Source organism: Citrus clementina, unplaced genomic scaffold (genome assembly GCF_000493195.1).
Source record: "Citrus clementina cultivar Clemenules unplaced genomic scaffold, Citrus_clementina_v1.0 scaffold_2, whole genome shotgun sequence".
NCBI lineage: Eukaryota > Viridiplantae > Streptophyta > Magnoliopsida > Sapindales > Rutaceae > Citrus > Citrus x clementina.
The window spans coordinates 23,882,911-23,909,499 of NW_006262688.1; the positions used below are offsets into that span (position 1 = coordinate 23,882,911).

At 36.9% G+C, this 26,589-nt stretch overlaps 5 protein-coding genes and 1 pseudogene across 13 annotated transcripts; 1 reads left to right on the forward strand and 5 right to left on the reverse strand.

Moving 5' to 3' along the window:
• Positions 1–72: 72 nt before the first annotated feature.
• Positions 73–2,200, reverse strand: LOC18052030 (annotated as a pseudogene).
• Positions 2,201–6,154: 3,954 nt separating this feature from the next.
• Positions 6,155–8,823, forward strand: LOC18052031 (pentatricopeptide repeat-containing protein At1g08070, chloroplastic). Its single transcript, XM_006447694.2, has one exon. The coding sequence runs from the start codon at positions 6,683–6,685 to the stop codon at positions 8,750–8,752; it is 2,070 nt and encodes a 689-aa protein (XP_006447757.1). The 5' UTR covers positions 6,155–6,682; the 3' UTR covers positions 8,753–8,823.
• A 42-nt stretch (positions 8,824–8,865) lies between these two features.
• On the reverse strand, positions 8,866–10,150 carry LOC18052032 (chlorophyll a-b binding protein 151, chloroplastic). The gene is made up of 2 exons (XM_006447695.2): positions 9,936–10,150; positions 8,866–9,690 (listed from the first exon to the last, which is right to left on the reverse strand). Exons 1-2 carry the CDS (start codon positions 10,079–10,081, stop codon positions 9,039–9,041), a joined length of 798 nt encoding a protein of 265 aa, XP_006447758.1. The 5' UTR covers positions 10,082–10,150; the 3' UTR covers positions 8,866–9,038.
• A 657-nt stretch (positions 10,151–10,807) lies between these two features.
• LOC18052033 (calcium-transporting ATPase 12, plasma membrane-type) lies at positions 10,808–14,203 on the reverse strand. The gene has a single exon (XM_006447696.2). It carries the CDS (start codon positions 14,201–14,203, stop codon positions 10,808–10,810), a length of 3,396 nt encoding a protein of 1,131 aa, XP_006447759.1.
• Positions 14,204–15,705: 1,502 nt separating this feature from the next.
• LOC18052034 (nuclear pore complex protein NUP133) lies at positions 15,706–22,719 on the reverse strand. Of its 9 annotated transcripts, none has more exons than XM_006447699.2 (9): positions 22,349–22,719; positions 21,692–21,816; positions 19,776–21,599; positions 18,828–19,519; positions 18,590–18,742; positions 17,779–18,115; positions 17,072–17,142; positions 16,245–16,808; positions 15,706–16,099 (listed from the first exon to the last, which is right to left on the reverse strand). In XM_006447699.2, exons 1-8 carry the CDS (start codon positions 22,534–22,536, stop codon positions 16,260–16,262), a joined length of 3,939 nt encoding a protein of 1,312 aa, XP_006447762.1. In that variant the 5' UTR covers positions 22,537–22,719; the 3' UTR covers positions 15,706–16,099; positions 16,245–16,259. The 9 variants fall into 9 exon arrangements, 3 of the variants coding, with proteins under 3 accessions (XP_006447762.1, XP_024046356.1, XP_024046357.1); XM_024190588.1 differs by having other exon boundaries at positions 18,590–18,720; positions 18,812–19,519; XR_002907108.1 differs by lacking the exons at positions 15,706–16,099; positions 16,245–16,808 and adding exons at positions 17,231–17,303; positions 17,594–17,683 and having other exon boundaries at positions 17,082–17,142.
• A 487-nt stretch (positions 22,720–23,206) lies between these two features.
• Positions 23,207–26,249, reverse strand: LOC18052035. The gene is made up of 4 exons (XM_006447702.2): positions 26,053–26,249; positions 25,764–25,855; positions 24,223–24,415; positions 23,207–23,761 (listed from the first exon to the last, which is right to left on the reverse strand). The coding sequence occupies exons 2-4, from the start codon at positions 25,815–25,817 to the stop codon at positions 23,631–23,633; spliced, it is 378 nt and encodes a 125-aa protein (XP_006447765.1). The 5' UTR covers positions 25,818–25,855; positions 26,053–26,249; the 3' UTR covers positions 23,207–23,630.
• Between the last annotated feature and the right edge of the window lie 340 nt (positions 26,250–26,589).

Sequence of the window (26,589 nt, forward strand, 5' to 3'; positions counted from 1 at the left end):
ACACACAAACTATAATTCTAGAATTAGGACACTTAATTCACTAAAAAGCTCAACGAAAGCACATAACAACTATCACAGGCCATGGATGGGCACAAAATAGCCATCCTCACACCTAATGAGAGGAGGAAGAAGCTGAAACCAAACACTCACCCTCACACCTAAAAGAAAGAAGAAACGTGATCGTCGAGACAGGGAGAAGAGATCTCCTTCTTCAGGAGCTGGAGACTAGAGAGCAGAGGATTACTGTTTCACATTTTAGGCTTTTGGAGGATATTTCTTTTCTTAAATTTAATTAATTCGCCAATCGAACCTGGCACTCAATGGCTTCGATCGGCCAAGTAATCATCTAACCAAAAATACAACAGTAGCATTATGGGTTTCAACTCAAGCCACTGGACTTGAAAATACTTCAATAAAGTTAATATCGAAGCTTTACCATTATTACATTCAAATCATACAGTATTTTCAAAGCCTGAAAAACACTGAAACACTGGTCTAAAGCAAGCAAGCGATCAAAGAAGTTGCACACTTGCACTTAATTCCAGGTGACCAATCTAAGCTAGCTAATTGCAATAATATATAATTAAAAAAAAAAAAAGCAAGAAAAAAAAATCATAGAGGATACGCAGCATTGGCTGCAATATTGCAAAGACCTGATTGATCCACCAACACCTCTGAAGATCCTCATAGAACCTCCCTCACCCCAATTCGTTCCCCACCGATTCTTAACCAACCAATATGGGTGCTGCCCTTCAGCTTCCGTAGTTGTCCCATATCCAACGATCGTGACACCATGATTAGGAGTATTCCCACAAGGTCCCGTGAAAACACCCCCATGGTAGAAGTTAAACCAGGTGGCATCAATGGCGACCGACACCGGTTGCCTTGACACAGCTTCTTGCAGGCCCTCCTCGGTGGCCGGCTGCACGTATTGGTACCCCCTTATCGCGCCATATTTCCAGCTGGCACTGCTCCTCCACCCGTCACAGTAATAGTCTTGCCTTCCCTGATAGGGATACACACATTCGCTCGCAAGCCCCTAGTATTGCCTTATGTACTCGAAGGCATTTTCCATAAAATTTCTGGCGCACCCGTTTAGGGTGGAGCAGTCCACTAGTTGCTGCTCCGAAAGTGACACTAATTGCCCCGGTTCTGATCTTGTTCAGTCCTTCTACTGCCGCCACTGCTGTAAATGTCCAACAACAATCTGTGTACGAACAATATTTAGTCATGTTAATCAGACAAAATGCTCACAGAAACAATGATAAATGATACAAACACTAAAGTTTATAAGGAGAAATTAAATGAAATAAAAAAAATTAGATGACAAATGAGGTTAATTCGAGAAAACCTAAACCTCCAAATAAGTATCGGTTATTCGAAAAACCAATAAAACTCTCAATGACAGCTTTTATGTTGCCAAAATAATAAACTTATGATACTTTTTATTGAATAATATCAAGCTTTATATAATAAAGCTTATTTAGGATTACAACCTAAAAATTAGTAACACTAAGTATGTTCTCACATAATGCTCCACTAATTACATGTAGTTTCACAAAATAAGTGCAGCTACTTTTGACTAGTTCAAAATTAGCTAATACCATAAAATTAAAAAATTAAAATAGATAATTTTAATAGTTTGTATCATAAACCCTAACCCCGTCTAGTGTAGGCATTAACGAGGTACGTATGTATGTTTATTGAATTAATTCACTCACTACATGAGCCTTGATCTTTGACAGGAGTGACAGCGCCTCTTTCATTCCAATCAATGCTATCATAAAAAGACATTTTACTCGAGTTTAAGTTCTTGAACCAATTACTTCTGTTGCTGTGGGGATGATCAGCTGGAGGCGGCTTGTATGATGTATCCGGTGTAAGAGGCAAGAAATTCTTCACGAGTTAAGTCCGCAAATTTATTGAGTCTTAACTTGTACGTATGGTTATTATTAATGCCCTGCTCGCGGTTGAATTTCTCAACGAATTCGTGATTTTTCTTGAATATCTTAAACCGCATTTCCTTCTCCGCTTGGTCCTTGTAAGTGCGTGCAGATTCAACCATCCATTGCTCATGTTTTGCAGCAATATTGCCAGTTTTATGCGACGTGCGAGACATGACTTGATGAGATGCCCAAGTCACTATAATCATAGTCACAATCATCAGCGTGCTGAATGTTCTCTCAAACCTTGAAGACATACTTAATTTACTAATAAAAAAGGAAAATGAGTGTGACTGAATGTTGTTAAAATTTGTTAATTGCAAGTCATATTAACCGGTTATTTATTGAAAAACAGTGTGTTATCAAAAGGGTAAAAGCTCGTTTCATCTCTATATTTTAATAGTAGTATCCATTTAGTCTCTATTTTTTTTAAAATACCTCAAAACATACCTACCTTTAAATTATTGATATCCCTACTGTTACTTTTTGTTTCTTTTGACTTGTTTTTACAATATTACCCTCTTACAGTAATGTTTCTTTTTATAAAATTAATAAAAAGAAAAAAAATTAAATTATCAATTTAACCCCAAAAATAAAATAAAAACAAAAAGAATATATAATAATTTTTGTGAAAGCTTACATGTGTCCGAAAAAAATTTATTGTAAAAATAATTAAATTACCTTTTTTTTGGATATTAGTAATAAAAAATTAATATATTAATTCCGTAACAGTGTGTTACAAAAAAGTAACATATATTAATTTTGTTTCTATTTTATTTTTTGAGATTAAATTGATAATTTTTTTTTACTAATGTCCAAAAAAAATATTGTAAGAGGGTAATATTGTAAAAATAAAGTTAAAAGCAACAAAAAGTAAGAGGAAATGTGCTAATAATTTAATGTCGGAGATATTTTTAGATATTTTTAAAAATATAAAGACCGAACATGTACTAACTTTAAAATATAAGGACTAAATGAGATTTTATCCTTATCAAAATGTTAAACATTCAAATCAATGGAGTCTTTTGAGGATGAGATACAGACACCTGTGCTTAAAATTTAAATCCATTATCTTTCTCGATATCTTGTTGAATTGTCGTAGAATTTCAAATGTTTAAACTCATAGTTCACTCACAATTATCTAAACAAAGATTCGTCTTTTCTCTTAAAATTAAGTCTCTGATCTTTTTGATCACTCTCACATAAATCTTTGGAAAATCTCCACTAGAATAACACGTACATTAATCAAGTAAAGCTAAAACAACCCAAATACATAATACAAAAATGTGCATTAAAAGAAATAATCCAAAGACGTACAGACGACACAATTGAAAAAGCTAGAAATTATAAAATCATAGACACAAGTCCAATCCCATGCATTCCCTTAAACTACAATTACGGTGTCTTACTTCTGAGATTGGGAAATTGAAATCCAAAATCGAAATCATTCACAACATTTGCTACACAAAATGAGGGCGGGAATTGAGATCATAATTATGGGGCCCACCTTAATTTGAAAATGAGAAATGGGATCATGATTCTTAGTGCGGCTGGGAATCAATCTTCCATCTTCAAGCATGACAATTTTGCCCCGGGCGAAGTTATTTAAACTTTAAAAAATATTCTGAACACTCTTGCTTTAATAAAATAATTTATTTCAAAATTACCCATCATAAAAATTACCATTAAGGACAATTTGTTTATAAGCTAATATAACTTAATTACTTTAAACACTCATACAATACCCTCATTATTCAACATATATTCTTTCTTTTGTAACATCTTAAAAAATCTTCATTTGAACATGCAGCAAATCAATATTTTAAATTATTTTGAAGACAAAATATTTGTAAGCTATACATTTTTCAAGAAATAAAATAAACTGAAATTATTGTAAACGTGCTCATATTTGTTTTTTGTCTTTGATTTAAAAATAAATAAAATTGAAAGCCCTCTAAACCCACCTAGTCAGCATCTTCTTCTTCCTCCTTTTTGTGTCAGATGGTAATTTGTTTTTCAATTGTTATTAGGGTAGTTAAAGTCCATATCTCTTGATTTTAAAGAATTTGTAGATGCAAAAATTGATATGGAATACATTCTTTAATTAACAATAGCTAATAAGTAAAATTATTCTAAAAAGTTTGTTTAAAACTTGACTTAATTCTATTGTTGCAAGTTATGCTATAGTTCTTAAAAATTTTCGTTGAGTGTGTTGAATAATTTTATTGGTGTTTTGAGTAAATTAATTTAAATGATTTAAATAGAATTTTTTTTTTGGGAGAGTGCATAGAGTAAAAGTTAAATTCTCAAATTTAGTATAATAGAGTGTTTAGAGTAATTATAAGAGGACAAATTGTCCTACCCTTTTTGTTAGCCTATATGACTATAGATATTGATTTTGATGATAACAAACCACATGTGTTAATTAAGCAAAGATTTATGAATTGTGCTTTTACAATAAGAAAATAATGTTATGGACTTAAAGTATTTTGGACTAAAATGAAAGTATTTTAAAACCTTTGATATTGTTTTAAAATTTCGGATTTGGACCTATTTGAAACTATTTAAATATTTTAGGTCATTCTATAATTTCACGTAGTTTGGGTGAAATCATAATTTCAGAAAGTTTTGGGATTGACAAAGCATTACTTAAAAAATTCTGAAATTGGACCTATTTGAAAGTTTTCATAACGTTTTAGGCCATAATATAGTTTTATAAAGTTTTGAGATCAAACTGTAAATTTAAAAAATATTTCATTGTAGCAGTTACTGTAGCAGGCGGCTAACCGGATCCTGACAAACAGTAGACCGGATTCGGGCAGAATGTTTCTGGAACTTAAACGGCTAACTGGATTTCACAAGCGGCATACCGGATATTCAGAAATTCAAAATTGTGGCTATAACGGTAACATTAAGCGGCTAACCGGATGTCTATAAATGGTAAGCCGGTTATGACCAAAATGTGCATAACGGCTAGTTTTTGAGCTCAAACTATATAAACTCAAATCCAATTCATTTTCAAGCTCTCCAACAAGCAAAAACAAAAAGCACACAAGATATCTTGAGCTCTCAATTCGCAAATTACAAAAACATTGAATCATCTCTTGTTCTTCATTTTTGAATATCTACTCTTTGAGTGAGTTTTATTGTAACTTTCATTTCTTCATCTTAATTATAAGAGTTTGAGTGTGTGAGACACTTGAGTATGTGAGACACTTGAGTGAAGAGATTGGGAGATAATCTCTTTATTGTAAAGGTTATGTTAATAAAATATGTGGGTCCCACATAATTTGGAAATAAGGAATGAAAATTTCATTCCCATGGGGGGGTTGTGAATGAAAATGAGGGAATGAGAATTGAATATCTATTTACTTTTGTATCCCTCTAATTTTTTCATATTTTCCAAATTACCCTCATTTAAATCAAAATTAATTTTAGTATTTTAAATGCCATTAATAATAATAATAATAATAATTATTATTATTATTAAATTTTATTATTTTAGTTATTATTAATTATTTTTATTAATATTATCATTATTAACAATAAAAATAATGATAAAATAATAATTAATAAAAATAATTAATTTATCATTATTAACAATATTATCATTATTGTTATTGTTATTATTATTTTTATTAATAATAATTAATTATTATTAATAAAAATAATAACAACAATAATTAATAATAACTAAAATAACAAAGTTAATAAAATTTAATAATAATAAATGTTAATAATGATAATATTAATAAAATTAATATTAACAATAATTAATAATAACTAAAATAATAAAGTTAATAAAATTTAATAATAATAAAATTTAATAATAATAGTAATAATAAAAACAATAATAATAATAATATTAATAATAATAAATTAATTATTTTTATTAATTATTAATACTATGGGTATTTGGATAAATTGATTCTCATTCACATTCTTCGTTCCCATTTATTTTGCCAAGTAAACATATCAATGGCATTCAAGCACATTTCCATTTCTATTTATGTTTGTCAATTAAACATTAAAATCTCATTCTTATTTTCATTCCTCATTCCCATTTCAGTCAATTTCTATTCCACGCAATTCTCATTCTACGAAGTAAACACACCGCAAGTGTTAAACAAAGACCATCCGAAATCAAATCGGCATACTAAAATTAATTTACAGACTGCAGATATTGTGAATCTTGAGCTATATGAGTTGATTCAAATAGTCACCAACAACGCACTGGCCAGCGCTAATAATATTAATTAACAAATTCTCTTCCCACAACTGCGCAGATTTTCGAATTCTCAACCTTTTATTATTCCATTTCAATTCCTTTATCATACCCTCCAAAGAAAATTCCGAATTAGATTAAGTTAGTGTGAGCTTATCCATTTGGTTTATGCACTCTTGGAATGGAAATCTATTTTCCGAAAGATCTTGCTTGGCTTTCATGCTTTGGTGGGTCTTCGAGATCCTTTCGAGGATCTATATTGTGTTGAAGACATCTATTTTTTGTAACTAATTTTTTAAAAAGGCAGAGCTGGATAAAATTTAAATTTCTAATTCTCACCAAGATTAGAACTCATTGCCAATCAAACATAACTGTTAGAAAACTACTCCATTGGACCCTATAAACTGTATAAATGTGAATCTCTAAACTACTGTTAGTATCTGTGTTCTGAGACTCTGATAGATCTCATTGTACTTGCTCCGCAGCTCCTACGCTGCGCAAAGAGCGCGCGCCCATGCAAACGCAAACGCTGCAACACTCATCGCCAATTCATGCTCTCCAGAAGCATTTACCCTCTCGTCTTCACTGGAATATTCTCAAATTCTCAAGCACTCACAAAGAAACCCAACAACTCCACGCCCTTTCCGTCAAGACCAACCTCATTTATCACTCCGGAATCTCTTCTCGCCTTCTCTCTCTTTACGTCGACCCTCATATCAATAACCTTCACTATGCTCGATCCATTTTTGATCGAGTTCTTCAACATCCCTCGTTGGTTCTCTACAACCTTCTCATCAAGTGCTACGTCTTTAACCAACGATCCCACGAAGCTTTAACTCTGTTTTGTGATTTGCTTCATCGGTTTTTGTTGCCTGATAATTTCACTTTGCCTTGTGTGATCAAGGGTGCTGCTAGATTAGGTGCTATTAAAGAAGGGAAGCAAATTCATGGGTTAGTTTTCAAACTTGGGTTTGGGTTTGATAAGTTTGTGTTGAGTAGTTTGGTTAGTATGTATGCTAAATTTGGTGAGATTGACCTGGGGAGGAGAGTTTTTGACGTGTTGGATGATAAGGATTTGGTGTCCTGGAATTGTTTGATCGACGGGTATGTAAAAAAGGGTGAGGTCGAGGTTGCGATGAAGCTGTTTGATGAAATGCCTGAGAGGGATTTGTTTTCTTGGACTTGTTTGGTTGATGGGTTTTCTAAATGTGGGAAAGTTGAGATTGCTAGAGAGATTTTTTATAGGATGCCAAATAGGAACTTGGTTTCATGGAATGCGATGATTAATGGGTATATGAAGGCAGGGGATGTTGATTCAGCATGTGAATTGTTTAATGACATGGAAATTAGGGATTTAATCACTTGGAATTCGATGATAGCTGGTTATGAGTTGAATGGAAGGTTTATGGAGGCTTTGGAATTCTTTGAGACCATGTTAAGAGGTGATGTTTTGCCTAATGATGCTACGTTAGTTAGTGCTCTCTCGGCCGTTGCTGGATTAGCTGTTCTTAATAAAGGAAGATGGATGCATTCTTACATTGTTAAAAATGGATTTGTTGTAGACGGTGTGCTTGGTACATTGTTGATACAAATGTATTCCAAGTGCGGGAGCATAGAAAGTGCTCTCACAGTTTTTCGAGCTATTTCCAAGAAGAAGGTAGGACATTGGACTGCGATGATTGTAGGCTTGGGAATGCATGGGATGGCTACACAAGCTCTTTACCTATTTAATAAAATGTGTAGAATGGGAATGAAGCCTATTGCTATAACCTTTATTGGGGTTTTGAATGCTTGTAGTCATGCAGGTTTGGTCAATGATGGTCACCGGTATTTTAATATGATGATCAATGATTATGGAATTGAGCCAACAATTGAACACTATGGTTGCTTGGTGGACATTTTATGTCGAACTGGATATCTTGAAGAGGCAAAAAGTACCATTGGGAGTATGCCTATGAGACCAAACTTTGTCATTTGGATGAGTTTACTTAGTGGAGCAAGGAACCATGGAAATAAGGATATTGGTGAATATGCGGCTAACAATTTGATTAAGGTAGCTCCAGACACTATTGGATGCTATGTTGTCCTTTCTAATATATATGCTGCAGCTGGTCAGTGGGACAAAGTTTCAGAGGTCAGAGAAATGATGAAGAAGAGAGGATTCAGAAAAGACCCTGGTTCCAGTTCCATTGAGCATAGAGGTGTGCTTCATGAGTTTGTTGTGGGTGATAAGTCTCATCCCCAAACAGATGAGATACATTCCAAGTTGAGTGAAATGAGAAACAAATTGAAAGCTGCAGGGCATGTTCCAGACACGACTCAAGTTCTATTGTGTATTGAAGATCAAAAGGAGAAGGAAGCAGAATTGGAAAACCATAGTGAGAGGTTGGCTATTGCATTTGGTCTTATTAATGTCAAATCCAGAAGTCCTATTCGCATAGTGAAGAACCTTCGTGTTTGCAATGATTGTCATTCTGTAACAAAACTCCTTTCTGGTATTTATAATCGTGAAATTATTGTAAGAGATAATAGCCGTTTCCATCATTTCAAAAATGGATCTTGCTCCTGCAAGGACTTTTGGTGAGTCTCTGGTGTCTTCTCAAGTATGAAGACTCTGATTAATTTGTTTTAGCATGCATTTAGTCTAAAGATGTTTCAGTTTCCAGTTGTCTCCGAAGTATCAATCAACACTTTAAATTCTAAATCAACTTCTGAAATTCTGATGGAAATAAAAGATCAGGAGCATAGCATTTCTAATGGTAACATTACAGAGCTACTAGTAAGTCCATGACAGAGTTTTCCACAAAAGCACATACGATAGATAGAATAATGTTACAGATGAAACAGACACCATCAAGTCATGAGTTTCTTCACTTTCCGGGAACAAAGTTAGTGGCATAAGCCCAGGCATTGTTGGCCACAGGATCAGCAATGTGGTCGTAGAGGTTCTCAATTGGACCCTTCCCAGTGACAATAGCCTGAACAAAGAATCCAAACATGGAGAACATAGCCAGACGGCCATTCTTGAGCTCCTTGACCTTCAACTCAGCAAATTGATCGGGGTCATCAGCCAAACCAAGTGGGTCAAAAGCACCACCAGGGTAAAGTGGGTCAAGTCCTTCACCAAGAGGACCGCCACCAATTCTGTATCCTTCAACAAAACCCATGAGCACAACCTGGCAGGCCCAGATAGCCAAAATGCTCTGAGCATGAATGAGGTTGGGGTTGCCAAGATAGTCAAGGCCACCTTCAGAGAAGATTTGAGCGCCAGCCTTGAACCAAACTGCTTCGCCGAACTTCACTCCATTCTTGGAGAGGATTTCAGGGAAGACGCAGCCAAGAGCTCCAAGCATTGCCCATCTGCTGTGGATCACCTCTAGCTCACGGTTCTTAGCAAATGTCTCGGGGTCTGCTGATAAACCAGCGGTATCCCAGCCATAGTCACCAGGGAACTCACCAGTCAAGTATGATGGTGTTTGCTCAGAGAATGGTCCCAAGTACTTTGGGCGGTCTGGGCCGTACCTGTTTGTCGATTACAGGTTTCTTTGATCAGATACTTGAGACTGCTTACGCTAGAATTACAATTTTTCTTGCGCCTAGAGCTTTTTGTTTTAAATTGAAGTTATGTCTGATCTCTTTATTTATTTTTACATAAGCTGAAAACTAATGGCATATCGGTAACCAAAATCAAACATGCATGCCACGCTTGATAAAGAAGCAATAACACAAGCAAGCTTAGCAACTAAGAATGTGTAAAATGTAGTTACCAGATGCTCTGGGGAGTGGATTTGACAGTCCTCCTCATGGTGATACGGCCACCGTCAGCAACTCCAACCTTGCGGACAAACTCATTGGATTGCCTCAAGGCGGTCTGGCCAGCAAATGCTGATTGTTGGATAGCAGAGGTTGCCATATGTTCTTATGCGAAAGCTTTTCCTTTTGTTGCTGAAGCTTCTTTTCGCACTCTGAATATGTTTAGGAGCTTAGTGTGAGATGGGTTATATCGGAAATGGGGAGATGTTGTGGATTAGGAAATCTACACGTCAGCAGCATCTAATTGGTTGTGGTAATGGATGTGGATTTCCATGTAGATTTTTTCTGATTATAAAGAGGTTGGATTTATGCCACGTGGGATTTGAAAGATCTTGTGGGCGCCATGTCTTCAACAGAGAATAGTGGCCACAAGATAATCGTATGTAAAATTGGCTGGTAGCTCAATGCCAGAAAATTGATCCATTGAAAAATCTGGTGTGTCCTTTAACTTATCACATAATTTTTCAACATATCTAGGTTTTTTAAATATTAGCTCATAAATTCAAAGGATGAGATAATTATTGAGTACTTTCAAAGCCATTCAATAGTACATCTCTTTGCATATCTTACGTTTCCCATATGTTACTGAAGTCCAAATGGGAATTGCTTAATATGGAAAGAGCCAGTAGCATCATTGGAATAAACAAAAAATTTATTACTGTTTATTTATTTACAACGTCGAGAAAGCCCAACTAGCTAGGAAAGGCAGGCTTCTCCGATACATGATCAATGAAGTGGGACTATTAACATAGCAGCATCAAACAAGACGATGATTCTGGTTTACTTTCAAGGCTATGTGGCCTCTTCTACTCTGTTCTGCTATAACCTAGCGAAAAGTGAAGGAATTATCTGGGTTGTAATAGTGAGATATAGAGATGTAAAGGAACATTGAAAAGGGGATACTCAGAAACGAAACATATGGCCGATGCTGCTGCCTCCTTGAGAACTCTAGCCTTAAAATACCAGACAAGGACCGGTCTAAGAATGAATCTGCAATGAAGTTTACAGCACGATGAATACCCCATGGCAGTACAGCTAAAATGAAACAGATGCCCCACTGCATCCCATTCAACCTCTGGTAACCAGCTAGGCTTGTTGCAAACTCAACCACCAGTACTTGCGCAGCTATAACAATCAGGAAAACCATGAGAACGTTAAATTTTTTTAGGACAACTGGTAGCACCGCCTTCTTTAGTAGGCGCATGGCATCGAACTGATTGAAAACCTGGCAGAGTGTGAAGCTATTGAAGGTCATTGCTTTTCGAATGTCTCTGTTCATGCCAGGGATGACCTGCCCTGCAAACTGAAAGATCAGGAAGACACCAACCTGGCATAGAACTTGAACTGCTGTGTGTTTCCACATCACTTTGTCAAGAAGTGACTTGGTCCTCCTAGCCGGTGGATTGGTGACGGGTTCCTGGTCTTTGAACTCCATTCTCATAATGAGGCCACCCAGCATATACATAATGCTGTATACCCAAATCAACTGAATTGATGTTATAGGGGATTCCTCCAAAATCAATGTTGTGACCAAGGTTATAAGCAAGCCAGAGGCACATCCAGTCAGCTGAAGTTTAGTGAACTTCTGAATGTTGCAGTAAGCACACCTGCCTAGCTTCAAAATTGGAAGCAATGAACCAACAGCTGATATTACAATGTCAGAGCACTCTCTGGCCATTTCAGTGCACTTATTCTCCTCAGTGATCCCTACATCGGCTTCTTTTAAAGCTGGAGTATCTCTGGTTGATGACCCTCCAAAGAAGGCAACAACATGACCTTTTTCTTTCACGCTCTGAACAAGAAGAAGCTTGTCATCAGCTAGGCAACTGCCCATTAAAGTCATTGAATCCAATTTGGCCATCCTTTCAGTGGAATTCAGTTCTCGGAATTGTTCACCTTCAAGTGCTATATCATTAGACTCCGGCCTAAAATTTCCAAGTTCGCATGCTACTTCTGTGACTGCTAAAAGTTCATCCTCTGACACCAATATTATTCGTACACCAGCATTTCTGAGAGCTTCAACTGTTGATTTGATCTCTTCTCTCAGACCCGCCAATGCCAGCAAGTGTAACCCATTTTCTTTAATTTCCGAAACCTCTGTTTGACCACAAGCAAATGCTATGGGTCTGAGACCACTGTCCTCCATATCTTTGATCAATTTCTGAAATCTTCTTTTCTCACCTTTGATTTCAAAACTTTTCCCCTCGCTATCATAGTAGTATGAACACATGTTCAGTATTGTTGATGCAGTTCCACTCCAGTGCATATGCATAATTTTATCTTCATCACCACCATTAATCTTCACCAGAACCCCACAAACTTTGTTATTAGAGCTCAATTTTCTATGCTCTAGGACGGAAAGATTCTGATCCACAAACTCCACATTCAAACTCCTTGATTTTGCCCAAGAAACCAGCCAATCGGTCGTTGGCCAGAGAGAAATCTCAGGCACAAGTACCGATGCTCCAATTCCTCGCTCAAGAGCTTGAAGAACTGCTTGGTTGATTTCAGAGGCCACATCATTGTTCACATCCTTTTCACCAATACAAAATTTGCTAACATCTACACGGTTACACACGAGACCACCAGTCACATCAATGCAGATAACTGAAGCAATACCCATCGTGGCACCGGCTGATAAATTCTGAGGTTTTGCATGATGATTTATCAACAGTTTGTCATTCCAGAAAAAGAGGGAAACTGTAATCACAAACGGCATGCCATGCTGTACTGCTATCGCTACCACAGTAAGGGCGCTTACCAAAATGCTAATTTTTCCTTGAGGTTTTAACAAAAACCTCTCAAAGATCTTCATCACCGTCCCCACCGAAACATTTCCCTTCAGTTCAGGCAATTCATGATCATCGCCACTGTGTTTCCTCCACAATAAGCGTATAAGTGCCACAAGAGCAATTAGCACAGTGACAGCAAGAGAAAGATTCTCCATATAAGCGTTGGGTTTTTCCGTCTGAGCTTCTAGCAGCGTCTTCTCGTTAGGATCCTGGCTCACTGATCTCAGCACCTGGCCAGATGCTATGTTCCCCCCAACTGATATCAGGAGCATAGTACCATGCCCCTCCATCACCTTTGAACCAGAGAACAGGAAGGGGTTTCGATCAGGATCAATTTCGGAGTTTAGCACATCATCCAACATTAAACCATCGCTGTTCACAACCAAGCCATCACCAGGAACTCGATCCCCCTTCGCCAACCGCACTACATCGCCCTTTAGCAGATTGGATACGGCAATGAGTTGTTCTCTCCCGCTTCTTACAACTTTCACTTCCAATTTGTTTTTCTCCTCCCATTGCTTCTTCTCCAGCTTTCTTGCTCGGCGAAAATTGGTTACTGCCGGAAAAGTAAGAAGCACAAAAACTGCAATCAGTATAGCAGCCCCATCATGCCACCCGTCTTTAGGCCCCTGCTCTATGGTTCCGGTGACAAATGACAGGGCAGCCGCAACTAACAGGAGGAGAATGTTGAAATTGTTGCTAGCCTTGAGTAAGAACAAGAAAAACTCTCTTGCATGATTTGGTTTGATTGTGTTCCAAATCTGCGGCTGTGGCAATTGGTCACCCTGGATTCCATGCTCCAAGTGGGAACCAAAGGCTGACGCAACTTTTTCAGGACCACCAATTTCCTTAAGCAAATTCAGGTTCCTCGCTTTCACAATCCGGTCAAGAAGGTCAGGAAGTATCCGGTCTTCACTCTTTTCTTCCTCCACAATCTCGGACGGAATGTCAATGGCATGTCGAGATTGAGTGGACAGGTTTCTACAGAGTCCCTGTTCAACAGATGATGTTGGCACAGGAGCATAACTTGTAGTCGAACTTGAAGCTCCTTGATCCTTGAAAGATCTTCTGGAAAAACTGTTGCAGGCTTTTGAGACAACGTTGATGAAGCCATTTTCGGGAACGGCACTGTCAGTGTTTGAGGGTTCCTGCTGCAGAGAATCTGAGTCGTTTTCTTGATTTACAAGTAGGGGTGATGAAGACGTTGGTGATGGCAGTAAATCTTGTCCGGGGAAACAAGTTGTTTTCTTCAGAGAAACAATAATGCCCACAGTTATGCTCCGGCGCCAGAGACGGGCATACTTGTGAGACGGGGAGGTAGAACTGGTGGTGGTTGCGGTAGTGGTGGCGGAGGCAGTGACGAGCAAGCCAGCGCCGAGAGCATTGCCATTGCTGTCACAACTTTGATTGTTGGTGTTTGTGCGAAACATGTTTTTTAATCCAAGCAGCTGCGGAGGGAGTAAAAGAGACAAAACGAGAACCAGAAACAGAAACTACCAAGAGTCCAATTCAAGTTTCAGCCAATGATGGTTGAGTCGAGTGATTTGACAGCTTCACGAATTTTTCTTTTCACTTATGGAGAAAGGCTGGAAAAGTCTGATGATTGGCAAGAAAAAAAAAAGGTTTCCTTTTTTAGTGAAGCGAGCAGCGACGAGGAGAAGCACCTGCATTATGCTAATTATTGAAAGAAGCTAGGTTCTTTCTAGAACTGAAAGCAGAAGATACATTGAAAGGCAGTTGAAGTTACCAAGTAACAACTGATGTGTTAAAAGCACTTGCCCGCAAATGCTTTTTCAATCAAAATATAAGGCACGGAATTGTTGGGCGTTAATAGATGTTATCTATATAGCCGGCCTCCCTTCCGCGTACGTCGCACATGCCGCGTTTTTTGATAAGAGCAGAACGTAAGAATTTAATCTTAATGCAATGACGTCTGATTTTTTTGGATTAAGATTGATTAGAAAAAAAAAAAAAAAAATTCATATTGTAATGAGGCTTAACATTAGGCTTACGTTAAATTTTATAGGGTATTTTAGTTTTAGGCACCAAAAGTCTAGCAAGTTGCAAGAGAGAAGAGATGACCCGCCTCGGCTCTTAAAACGCTTTTGCGTCAACAGCTACACTTTTTCCACAACGTGGGCGCGTATACGCTTAGCAAGTAATAATAGCCAGGTAATTCTTGAGGGGGAAAAATGGTACAAAAAGGGACTTTGAAAACCAAAAAAAAAAGTCGTATTCATGCGTACAAAACTACAAATGAACCCCTTTAGCCTCGTACGGTGCGGTGAAATCAATACACAATACTCATGCCACTAACAACTTTTCCTTTCCCATGTCCTATTTAGATTAATTAATGGAAAGTGTTCTAGAAAAGAAAAATGCTCAAGGTCAAAAGACACACCTAGCTACCAAATGCGGCCTTTCGCAAGCTTGAAAATACAAATTCAAGGTTAAACCGACGCGGTTTAGTCATAGCTAGTGAATACTGGTTTGGTTTTTATTTTGGCTTAAGAATTTACTTAGTGCTTATATTTTAAAGAATAACTCAAAACATTCCTATAATTAAATATATCATATTCTTACCCTTATTTTTTTTCTTTTATAATAATACATTTCCAATAATATTATTGATATTAATTAATTTATCTATAAAAAAATTAATTAACAAATTAACTAATAATTATTTATTAACAAATTAACCAATAAACATCAATGTGAAAGAACTAATGTTTTTTTAAACATGTGCAATAATCTTACTAGTAATTATTTTATAAAAAATTCATTTACAAAATTAATTCTAAAAATAAATTAATAATATAAAAAAATTATACAATTTTTTATGTTACTTTTAAAGTTAATTTGATAAATTATCATTTTTTTCTTTTTATCAACAACCCAAAAATATTTTTGCAACAACATTACTATAAAAGAAAATAAAAATAAAGGATAAAGGTGTAGTACATTAACAACAAGAATGTCATAAGCTATTTTTTTTCAAATCTAAAAATTAAACGAACACTTAACTCAAAATATAAGAACTAAACAAGCATTCACCCGTTATAGTTTAGCACTATTGCATCTAGGGCCTAAACAACGCTCTGCATCTCGGTCTCAATTTAGATAGTATATCAATCCGGACACAATTTTGATTTCTTGATTTCTTTTTGTACATCATATCCATATTTTTGATACGTAGGAATGCGCACACTGGATAAAGACTCCATAGGTAAACTACACAATTAAAAATGAAGCGCACCTGCTGTGACGAGACAGTCTTTAAATCTGTCATGGTCAAATTTGAAGTCCTGCTGTAAAGTTATCATCATCTGTGAGAGGATCAGTTGGGTTAATTCACCATTATAGAAAATATTTACAAGTCTCTAAGACGGCAAAACATGCTGAGCTACTAAATCTCAGCACAATTTTACAAGTTTTAACAAGAGTAATATAGGAAAACTGGTGAGTGTGTACCATTCAAAATCAATGTTATTCCATTGGGGAAGGACTGTCATCAACTTTGACATCATCCTGTACACTGCCTAGCATGACAGCGGTCAGCATTAGCTTGCCAGCAAATGGAAAATCCTTATGCTGCTTCAATATCGCTTCTACAGAAGAACTTGAATCATTCAAAATCTGATCCTCTGAGTCTCCTTCTCGCAGTGGCAACACTTCTTCAAATCCTTCGTCAATAGTTTCTGCATTGGGTCCATAACACCTATTTGATGCTTGGAACAGCAATGTGTCTCTCAGTTGTTGCAATGTTTCCTCATCACTCCATCCTTCGTCTATTGATGCTTGGTAAAGTTGGCCCCAGTCATCCTGATTTGCAGCATTCTTCCAGCAATCCTCCAGAAGGTGTCTATGGCTCTTTCGAAATGATGAGCTTGTCCATGCAAACACATCAAAAGCCAGCAGCGAAAGCTCAGGGTTTTCACTTTTAAGGCAGAGCTCGACTAATTCCTCTGGGCGAAGGAGTGGTCCTCCAACATATTGCTTCACTTCATCAGCAGCCACAACTTTCATGATTTCTTCCTGCAAGAGATAAAGAAGTTGGGACTTACGGCGAACAAACATGCTGATAAAATAAATAGGGAAGCAAAAACTTTTAACAGATGCGTGTCAGGAAAAACTAGCAGAGGATTGAAATGGATTTCAGTGTTTCTCCATGAACAGTAGTTGTAGAAAAGAACTACGGACAAAACAGTGATTTTGAAAATAAACCATGAAAAGTGAATTGTATTCAACAACATGCCAATATTCATTAAATGTCCTTAGATCAAAAGTTTGCATCAGACCTGCAATTTTAAAATTTTCAAATCAGCTTCGATGCGGTTTACTTTTGCTCCAGAATCAGCATCCTTACCCGCTGGCATTTACAAAAGGATTAGTAAGATAAACACAAAATTGGTAACAAATTGCCGATGTAGACACAAAAGAAAAGAAAGTTATCTTACAAGCAAAAACAGCATATGAAAATGGATGGAATAATAATATTAATTGCTGAAATCTTTCAACCATCTCCCTGGCCTAGAAGTAGATTGTCAATTTGTAATAAAGAGGATTGTTTTATCCTGCAGGTCCAATTCTCAATAGATGCAATAGCAGTTATTTGTAGAGTTGGTGGTCAAAAATCAGATTGTTTATGATATTTACAGCCCAATAGTACATATAGAGCTACCATACCTGGTGCTACAGGCAGTTTAAAAAAAGTAAGCATAGAGGTTAAGTCTTTGTGTGGTCACTAGAGTAGTGCCACTGATTTCAGCCTATTATTCAGTTAAAACTTACACCCGTTCATGTTTGAGACAGAGATGGACCTTGGTTTCTTGAACAGTTACATACTGATGCAATCGAGCCTTTCCTCCCGCACTCACATCAAACTTGCTTAACGATATGTACAAAATGGCCTCACATTTAAGAAATTTAAAACTTGATCAATTTAACCAAAATAGAACAAGATGAGGCCAACATATACATACAGAGAATTAAAGAGTAGTCTTACCAGCGATGACAGCTATCTTTGCAAGGTTCAACAGGCGCTTTCTGTCCGCCAATGTTGGTTCATGAATCACATGGTCAGCGGCTTCCCCATCTTCAGCTGATGAAATAGAGCTCTCATTTTCAGAGAGAGCTAAAACATGAAGAGTTTCTGATGCTGAGGAAAACTGATGAAGAAACATTTCATGAAGCCAAAGAAGATGACGGTGATACTTCAGAAAAACAGATAGCTCTTCTTGGAACTCCTCACCAAGCCTTAAAATCTTGGAAAATTGCCTCTTCTCATATAGTTCTTTAAATACAAACTGACAGAAGCCTCCCTTAGGCCCCATGCTCTCATGCTGTGTAATAAATCATTTACGTTATAACCACATAAGCCTCGATTAAGATAAGGAAACACCAAAGTTAAAACTTGCATCAATGATATCTACAAAGTAAAGAAAAGGAAATATAAACTGACACAGTTGTGTAAGGTTTGCTGATATGACAACCAAAACAATAAGAAAAGACAATATTTACAAAGTACGTAGTTCTGCACATGTATCAATGCATGAAAACCTATAAGAATGAGAAAATATCCATCCGCCATATGATACCATCCAAACTCCAACACATGATACCAAGTTCACTTACATATTATTAATTATTTTTAAGAAGTAGAGGGCAACTTCTTAACAGATAATCATGCCATAAATCATGGACAAATGATAGATGAGAAAATTTCTCTTTCTCACACAAGAACGATCACTGCAGATGCTCTAGAAAATGGACTAAAAGAAATAGAAAGCATGCAAGAGTGAACAAACACATCATACCATAAGATTTCTCAGCATTTCTGAATCATTAAGGTCACAACATATTTTCCACATAGTTTTGTAGCCTTCATGCCGTTTTGCAATAGACAGCAAACTTGAAGAAAGCTTTCTGAGCATTTCTACATCTTTATCTTCAACAATTTCATCCAAATCCTGGAAAAACAATCAGTTTAAGAATGCATAAATATCCACCAGCAGGTTTAAAACAAGGAAAAAAATGACCTGAAAATGTGTTGACCTGGTAACGAAATCCCAAAGAGCCTCTGACTTGTTGATAAAGGGAGTCAAGAAGTGAATCCCGTCTATTCCAATACTCATTCAACAGACCTTTGTGCTCTTCTCCACGCTCAACTGTTGCTGTGATAGCCCCACTATATGCTTCCAGTAAAACTTCACAGAGTGCTTCTAGATGAGCACACACATCTGATTTTGCAGACATATCAAGTCCAGGACTTTCGTTTAGCAGCTGGAGAATGAAAGCAGCAATGCTCCACAGCCCATTACGTACAACATATTGAGAAGACCAAGGTGTTAAACCTTCAGGTGGTGGATACCACATGCGATGCTCATTTCTATAGTGCATGGCCGTGCGAACTATAGTAACACATACATTTGAGAGTTCACATGTTCTCTGGATCTGAACCCCATGTGGCTGTTCTACACTAATTACATACTGCAGTTGTTTGTCTAAGCAATAAAATACCTCTTCAAGATCAGAAACCTTACTGTAGAAGACTTCAGCATTGTCTCTGTCCATCAGAAGCACAGTATTACGGCGAGCTCTTTCACCAACTACTTGAATAAGATCCCACAGGGCACCTGAAATTTGAATCTCTGTACGGTTCTGGCTAATCATACTTTGCAGTTCCCTGAGTTGAATCATTCCAGCAAGCTTTTCACCATGCTCCAAGATGATTTGCAAAGAATGTCCTGTTAGCACGAAAAACAAATTTACTCATCTTGAAACACCTTAAGTTTTTTTTCCCCTAAAAAAAAGTGTAATCATGCAATGTCATGAATTGTTACATGTTCTGCAAGAAATTTAAGGGGACGCAGATGGAAGATCTCTTCCATTTTCACAAAATAACAGTAACAAGATTTCATGCTCTGACACACTTCATGTAAGGTGGGAAAAAAAATTCCAAATCTGAATAAGCACTGCAAGTCAAATGGCAGTAGATCGTACTCTGTCTAGCACATAACTCCTCATGACACTTGGACAAAGCTAGAAACTGCAGAAACTTTTCATGCTTCTGCTGCTTATCCTTGAGCTGACTGGATACCATTGACAAAATCTCAGCACCTCTAGTTGTTGTCCAGTGTTTAGCCAAGGTGGCCACAATGGCTTTGCTAGTCCGGACAAAAACACTTGTTTCTCCATCTCTTTCAAATGCCCCAGAGTTTTGAAGCTTTTCAAATGAACCATCAACCTGCCCAGATAACAGAAAATCATGAAAAAGATGACCAAGTAAGGCCTCTGATTCTTCATCTTGGGCTGATCGACGTGCAACCCCAGTTGAAACAGCCTTTTGTCTATCTCTAGCATCCCAAGCATCAGAGCTAACTCTTCTAGGACCTGCCAACATAAAGTTTCTTCTCTCTTCAGGTACTGATCCTTCATTGGAGCTTCCTTTCCGTGACAAGCTTCGCTCAGGTGGTTCAACTCCACCAATTACAACAGCCTTTTCTGGTATTGCCCATATTCCCGCTTTCTCGGTTAGCACAACCCATGCACCATCTTCACCATCATCTGATGAAGGAAGAACTGAAGCATCAAGAACTTTTCCGGCATCATAAGGCAGGTCAAACTGATATAGTCGAGTAGAGTTCCTATAATAATGCGAGACTGTTGCTGTTCCGTCACCAGAAAGTATGATTGCTGATCCTGGAGGCTTTCCCCCGACCCTAAGCCTCATTGAGAATAAGAAGTCCTCCTCTTCTACTCTTGCCTTTGGAATTATCACTTGGATAGGAGCTTTTTTCTCTAAGACTCTTTCATGAATATCAGAGTAGATGTTTACCCCAGATTTATATTGCATGGCCAGCAGAGAATACTGTGTGTAACTTGAACTGCTGACACGATCCTTACAGAAAGTGGCAACAAGAATCGTAATCACTTTACCGTGATTGTCTACTTGCACATCCAGAGGCCAGATTCTCTTCTGACCAGCCAAATCCTTTTTTATACCCAAATCACCATCGGTGCCAACGATTTCATGAGACCAGAGCTTTGACACATTCAAGTCAGGGAAAAGTTTAATATTGAAGCACTGTATCTCATGATCAGTCAGCAACAAGAACTGCCAGTTGGGTTCCTTAGAAGAAGACAGAGAGTAACCCCAGGTTAGTGACCTTGGATAACCCTTGCTCCCTGCAAGTTGCCCACCATCACTGCTCTGAGATGATGCACCAGCCAACTCATGATATACTTTGCTACGGTGGATACCAGCAGGGCTGCAGTAAAACAGCCAAAGCTCACCACTTGAACTACTTGTTAGGGCAACACAAGACTGTTGAGTACCAGGAACCGCAGAAGCAATCATGGAGTTAAAAGTACCTGATACAATCAAACTACTCCTGACCCTGTTCCCATGCCACTGACCATTAGGGGTAGTCTTCCCATCAACAGGCGAAGAAGTAACCTCTGATTCATCAGATGATACAAGACTGATAACCGGATTATTTACACTTTCACGAATATTAGGCCAGAATACAAGAGCTCCGGTTTTTTGGTTACACAATACAATTCCAGCAGAGTTCCAATGTCGTGCAACTTTATTTGTTGGCACTGAGGTGCTATCCCAATTAACAACACTAAGCAACCAATGACTACCATGATAAGAATTTCTACCAGTATGTCCCTGATCCAAAACATTCGAAGGGATCTCCAGAGCAACGCAATTGTTTAACGCTGCAGACGACAAGTAATTCCAAATAAAGAGTCTGCTTCCACAGATAATCCAGGAAAGACACATTTCCCTATCTATTCCACCAGATATACAAGCATCACCTGCCAAAAAAGAAATTAAAAGAGTTTGTAATAATCTTCTCCAAATAAATAGTAGCAAAGAGAGACTTGTCACTGGAGCCAATTGAACTGACCAGGAATGTGCTTGCGAAGAATGCTGGTCTGTTCATCACGAACGACTTGGGGAAACTCTCCAATAAATACAGGCTTAATAGGATCTACCACATCGCCTTTCTCACTTTTGCCTGCAGGTGGAATTCTAGGGACCAAAAAAGAAAATGAAAAAAAAAAAAAAACATCACAAAGTATTAAAAACTAGCCCCAAAACATATGTTACACCAGAGATATGTTAGGAACTGAGGTTTTGTCACTTTTAATCCACAACTCCTGTAGAACGAAATCACTAACTATCAAATATAAGTAGGTGCTTGCCAACTAAAAACATATAAATGTTTACCAAACACTTTCAACTGATAGAAGCTAAGTAGAAATACAACAGTTACAAACATAACATTTAACTGTCCTAAGCTTAGGCTTAAAGTTGTGACAGTATTTAGCAAAATGTTTATTGGTTGGCTATCCCCGCTTATACTTGACGGTTAGTGATTTCATTCCACAACAACTTCATTAAAAGTTGCATCACCTCAGACAATCGTATAAACAATAAATGGTACGAACATTAACTAACATTACTCGGAAATTTAGCATAAAAAATAACGAAACGGAAAATTAAAATTGAAACAAAAATGGGAGCAATTTACATTTCTAGTGGTGAAATGCAATGACGATACCTGGCGAGAACAGATAAGCGTGGAGCCCAAGGAGCAGGAGTGCCGGTGCTGGGCCGGTTGGCGATCGAAGTGATGTCGTGTTGAGATTTACGATTCTCGGCGAGTGGAGTTACCGGTGAATGTGAATCCACTTGATTTCGCTCTTTTCGCCGGCTCAAATTTGCTCTCTTTGTTCCTGGAGAGAACATTTTATTATTTTATTATTGTTATTATTATTATTTTTTGGCTTCTTGAGGTTTAGGGTTTATGTGTTGTTTTGCCAGTGAGTAGTAAGCACGACAGCACGAGCCAGCCACTGACTCTGAATGCGAATAGCGAAGTGGGAGGAAATTTGAATTGCATTTGATTGTGAGAGAGAGAGAGAGAGAGAGTAGAGATCCACTGAGATCGAGCTCAGGCGATGAGTGGTGGATTGCACTTTTAAGCCCAAGCCTTAGCCGCTCGATTAAATGTGGATCTTATGTAATTAGCTTTAAACGCCTCTTTTTTTTTTCTTTTTCTTTTTTCTCTCTTCCTTTTTAAAGCTTTCTTGTACGTTGTAGGACTTAAAAAATAATCGAATTTTGCTCATCACAGTTAATGAATGAATAATGATCATTTACTTTCTGGGAATCAAATATATATTTTTAATTTTATAAATACAAATATACAATTGTTATTTTAGGGGGTGAAAAAAAAGGGCTTTGGAAATTTATTTCAAGCCTACTAAAAACGATAGAAACAGCGTACACTTTTTTGCGGTCAAATTTCTGGAGATAAGAAAAAGCATCAAATTGATTTCCTGAAACATGTTGTGGCCAGCGGCATCATAAACATTCCCTTTACAGCAACATGAAATATATGACGCTACTTCAAAGATAGAGTAGAAGTACTTGTTATTATTTTGAATCCGGAAAATACTACATATCATGAGCCCTAAACAAATGACAAAATTAATCTCAGTCAAGCAGCTGATAAAAATATTTCATGAGAGGAAAGTACAAGCTATAACCGTTCTGCATGTGAATTTCTTCACGAGTGATCCAAACTATTAGCATTTCTTTATATGACATTGATTGTATTTTGCTCACAGATATGAGACAATTGATACAACCACCAAATCAACGAGACCAGAACATATAAAAGGGCTTTTGTATTCGTGCTTTAAGTAAGAGAGTTCTCCAAAGAAGAACTATAGACAACACCTTGCCAGATTTAAGACAAACATTGAGTTTTTGTTTCCTACTCTGTTTCCTAAACAAAAACAAAACTAGATATACATACACATAAGGCAGATTTTGTATCATGGTTCCAGCTTCAAGGAAACAACTCGCGACTGTCTGTTTCGCTTTGCCACCTTCACAAATACTACAGAGAGGCAAGACGGAGCCCACCAAGGCCGGCGAACTTTTTGCTCCCCTTTTAGACAAGCCACTAAAAATGTATTTGGGTGTCAACAATGATAATGTAAAATGCCCAAAATACAATAACAAATGAGAGAAAAGCTATCTAGTTAACAAGTACACAAGATGATAGTCTTCTGCGCAAACAAACATGATCAAAACATTAAAATTTATAGAAGAAAGTATGGCACTACTCTCTCCAATATCGCATAAATCCAACTTCATTTCATTCAAGAAAGGCAATCTTTTTCTCAACTATTCTCTATCATTTGTTCAAACAGCTTGAATTGATATGAACATATTTTATAAATTACTTGTTACCAATGTAATGACCATAAGACTCATCACTAGCCAAAAATAGCCCCTATTTCAAATAATCTAATATGCAAGTTGATTAAACATTCTCTCAAACATAATGTTAACTTCATATGCATAATTGGCCAGAACTTTTTCCACAGGAAGAAAGACAGAGAGAGAGAGAGAGAGGGCAACCTTTTATTCGTCTGAGTTCCTTACACAATGTAATGAAGTCGCCCCACTTCATATGGCACCGTCTTATAAACCGAAGAATCTGTTCAGTCGTGAACATTGACATGCCCTCCAAGTATTCACCATTGACACCATTCTCTTTGAAGATCTGACGATAGCCACCCAGATTTATCTCTTCCAACCATAAACCAACATCCTGAAAAGACAGCAAGGTCAATGCATGAGGCATGTCATTAAACCAAATATTCACACTTTTTTGTTTTCTTCCATAAACCAAAAAGGTCAATGCATCAAAAAGTCTTTTCATCAGCACAAAGTAAATGTATTCGAGTAATTTCAATAAGTTAGGTTTCCAAGTCCATTCCCACTATTAATGCTCGTCAAATTATTTCATGTAATTCTTTCTTCAAAAGACAGGCTGCTAAGTAATGATAATTGTTATTTCCATGTTTAATCACACCATGTCCTTAGCACCCGGAGAACTTATGAACAAGGCAAATCACAATTTTGTCCATCATTAATAAAATCCATGCTATGAGCACATAAATACGACCAATCAAGCAGATAACATTAGCCTTCTCTGTTCTCCTTTAAGAATTGTCCTGTCCACAAGTAATAAATTCCATATATCCTACAATTGACCAGTAATGGGTGACATAATATCTTAAGACTGGTTTTATGATCGTATCTAGCTAAACAAGAGCCCTAAAGCATCTTAAAAGTACCATCAAGAACTGTTTCTTACCTTAATACTCAAATACATCGCCAGAAGATTCAAGACTACCTTATAAACATAACCGTATACTGGTACTCGTAACAGAATCTCTTTGCAGTAGCTGTTATAGTGCGACCAAAACTTCCCTCCCAGGCATGCAGTACTCTCTCACAAACAAAAGATTGCTAAGATGAATATATTCTGTGACCAAACTTCACAACTTGTGTTGCATATTTCGTAACAAAGGATAATTGAAACTGAACTCAGACCCAGATGATATCTGAGCAGGAAAGAAATGATTTGACACAACTACCCACCCTTTCTTCTCGAATTGCATAGCCTCACACACACACAAACCTTCTACACTTATCGCATTTCTTGATCATCCTCATCATTAGCATTCAACAATTTAAACCACAAGCAAAAAGCCATTGTTACCAAGAGAGACTCAAATCATCAACCAATACACAGGCGATCATTTCTACCCAAACCAGCAAAAATCGTCCTTCACTAGACAGTCAATTTAGGATAAGAAAACCCAATATCTTCCGTCAAAAGCCCGCTGCTAAAATTTTTTTTTTCCCCAATTAATTTTTTTACTCAACCAATAATCAACTCACCAATTCATTTAAAACTGACAGCCCAGTCAATATCGCACTTCCTATTTCACAAATTCAATAATTACCAAATGAAAAAAAAAAAAAAACAACTGGACAAACAGATAAATGGCATCAGACGAGATCCAATTCAACAAAAGGAGATCCAAAATAATTAAGCAAACGATTTCGAATTAAAAAGAACAAAAATCAAAAGAGAGAATGAAGTTTACCTCAACAGTCCAGATAAAGAAATCAAGGGGCTCAGGTGGCTTCTCTTTGCTCATAATTCTTTAAAAACAATCCCTCTAGACAAAATTTTTACCTATCATTTACAGAACAGAATATCAAAAGCAAAAATTTCGGATTCGCAAAAGGAGATTTATTAGGGCCACAGTTACAGATCCCAAAATAAATAAATACTATACCCTTTTTAGTTTTTTTAATTCATTATTACAATAAATAAATAAATATATATATATATATATAAATTAAAAAGAGAGAGAAAATCACGGAACCCACCGTATACGAAGGTTTAGAAATTTAGCGGTTGTGTTGGAATTTCTTCATTTGAAATTGAATTGAAAATTTGCCAATTTTTTTTAAAAACAAAAAAAAAGAAGCAAGCAAAGCAAATGCGGGTGAAAATGCTCTCTCTCTCTCACACACACACACACACACACACAGACAGAAGCTTGGCTTTTAGTTTTACTTCTGCCCACACACACTTTGTGTTTTATTATTATTATTATTATTAGTTGAAAGAAAATTATTTTAATGTAAATGGGACCCTTTATTTTTGGCTTTTTTTGGTTGTATTGTTTGTTTATATTATTAGTGTGCGAATTAGGTTTTGCTTTTATTTATTTATTTATTTATTTATGGCCGTCGTTATTTTAAAAGTACTAATTACAATCGAAATTCATCATCACATTGTGAAACCGATAATAGTTTGTTATAATTTTATTTTGGATGGGAATTTGACCAAAAGTCGTCACGCATGGATTTGAATAATGCGATGGCCTCAACGAAGCTCTTTGTCAAATTTGTATGCATCCG

Bases quoted from the DNA above. Each gene is read 5' to 3' on its own strand.
- LOC18052034 (XM_006447699.2), bottom strand. From the start codon at position 22,536: ATGTTCTCTCCAGGAACAAAGAGAGCAAATTTGAGCCGGCGAAAAGAG. The intron at 21,817-22,348 runs GTATCGTCATTG...TTTGGTCCCTAG, and splicing joins CGCTTATCTGTTCTCGCCAG to AATTCCACCTGCAGGCAAAA. The intron at 16,809-17,071 runs GTCTGATGCAAA...TATCTCTTGCAG, and splicing joins TGAAAATTTTAAAATTGCAG to GAAGAAATCATGAAAGTTGT.
- LOC18052032 (XM_006447695.2), bottom strand. From the start codon at position 10,081: ATGGCAACCTCTGCTATCCAACAATCAGCATTTGCTGGCCAGACCGCC. The intron at 9,691-9,935 runs GTAACTACATTT...ATCGACAAACAG, and splicing joins TCCACTCCCCAGAGCATCTG to GTACGGCCCAGACCGCCCAA.
- LOC18052033 (XM_006447696.2), bottom strand. From the start codon at position 14,203: ATGTTTCGCACAAACACCAACAATCAAAGTTGTGACAGCAATGGCAAT.
- LOC18052031 (XM_006447694.2), top strand. From the start codon at position 6,683: ATGCAAACGCAAACGCTGCAACACTCATCGCCAATTCATGCTCTCCAG.
- LOC18052035 (XM_006447702.2), bottom strand. From the start codon at position 25,817: ATGAGCAAAGAGAAGCCACCTGAGCCCCTTGATTTCTTTATCTGGACT. The intron at 24,416-25,763 runs GTAAACTTCATT...CTGTCTTTTCAG, and splicing joins TCTTTATCTGGACTGTTGAG to GATGTTGGTTTATGGTTGGA. The intron at 23,762-24,222 runs GTTGCCCTCTCT...ATACATTTTTAG, and splicing joins GGAACTCAGACGAATAAAAG to TGGCTTGTCTAAAAGGGGAG.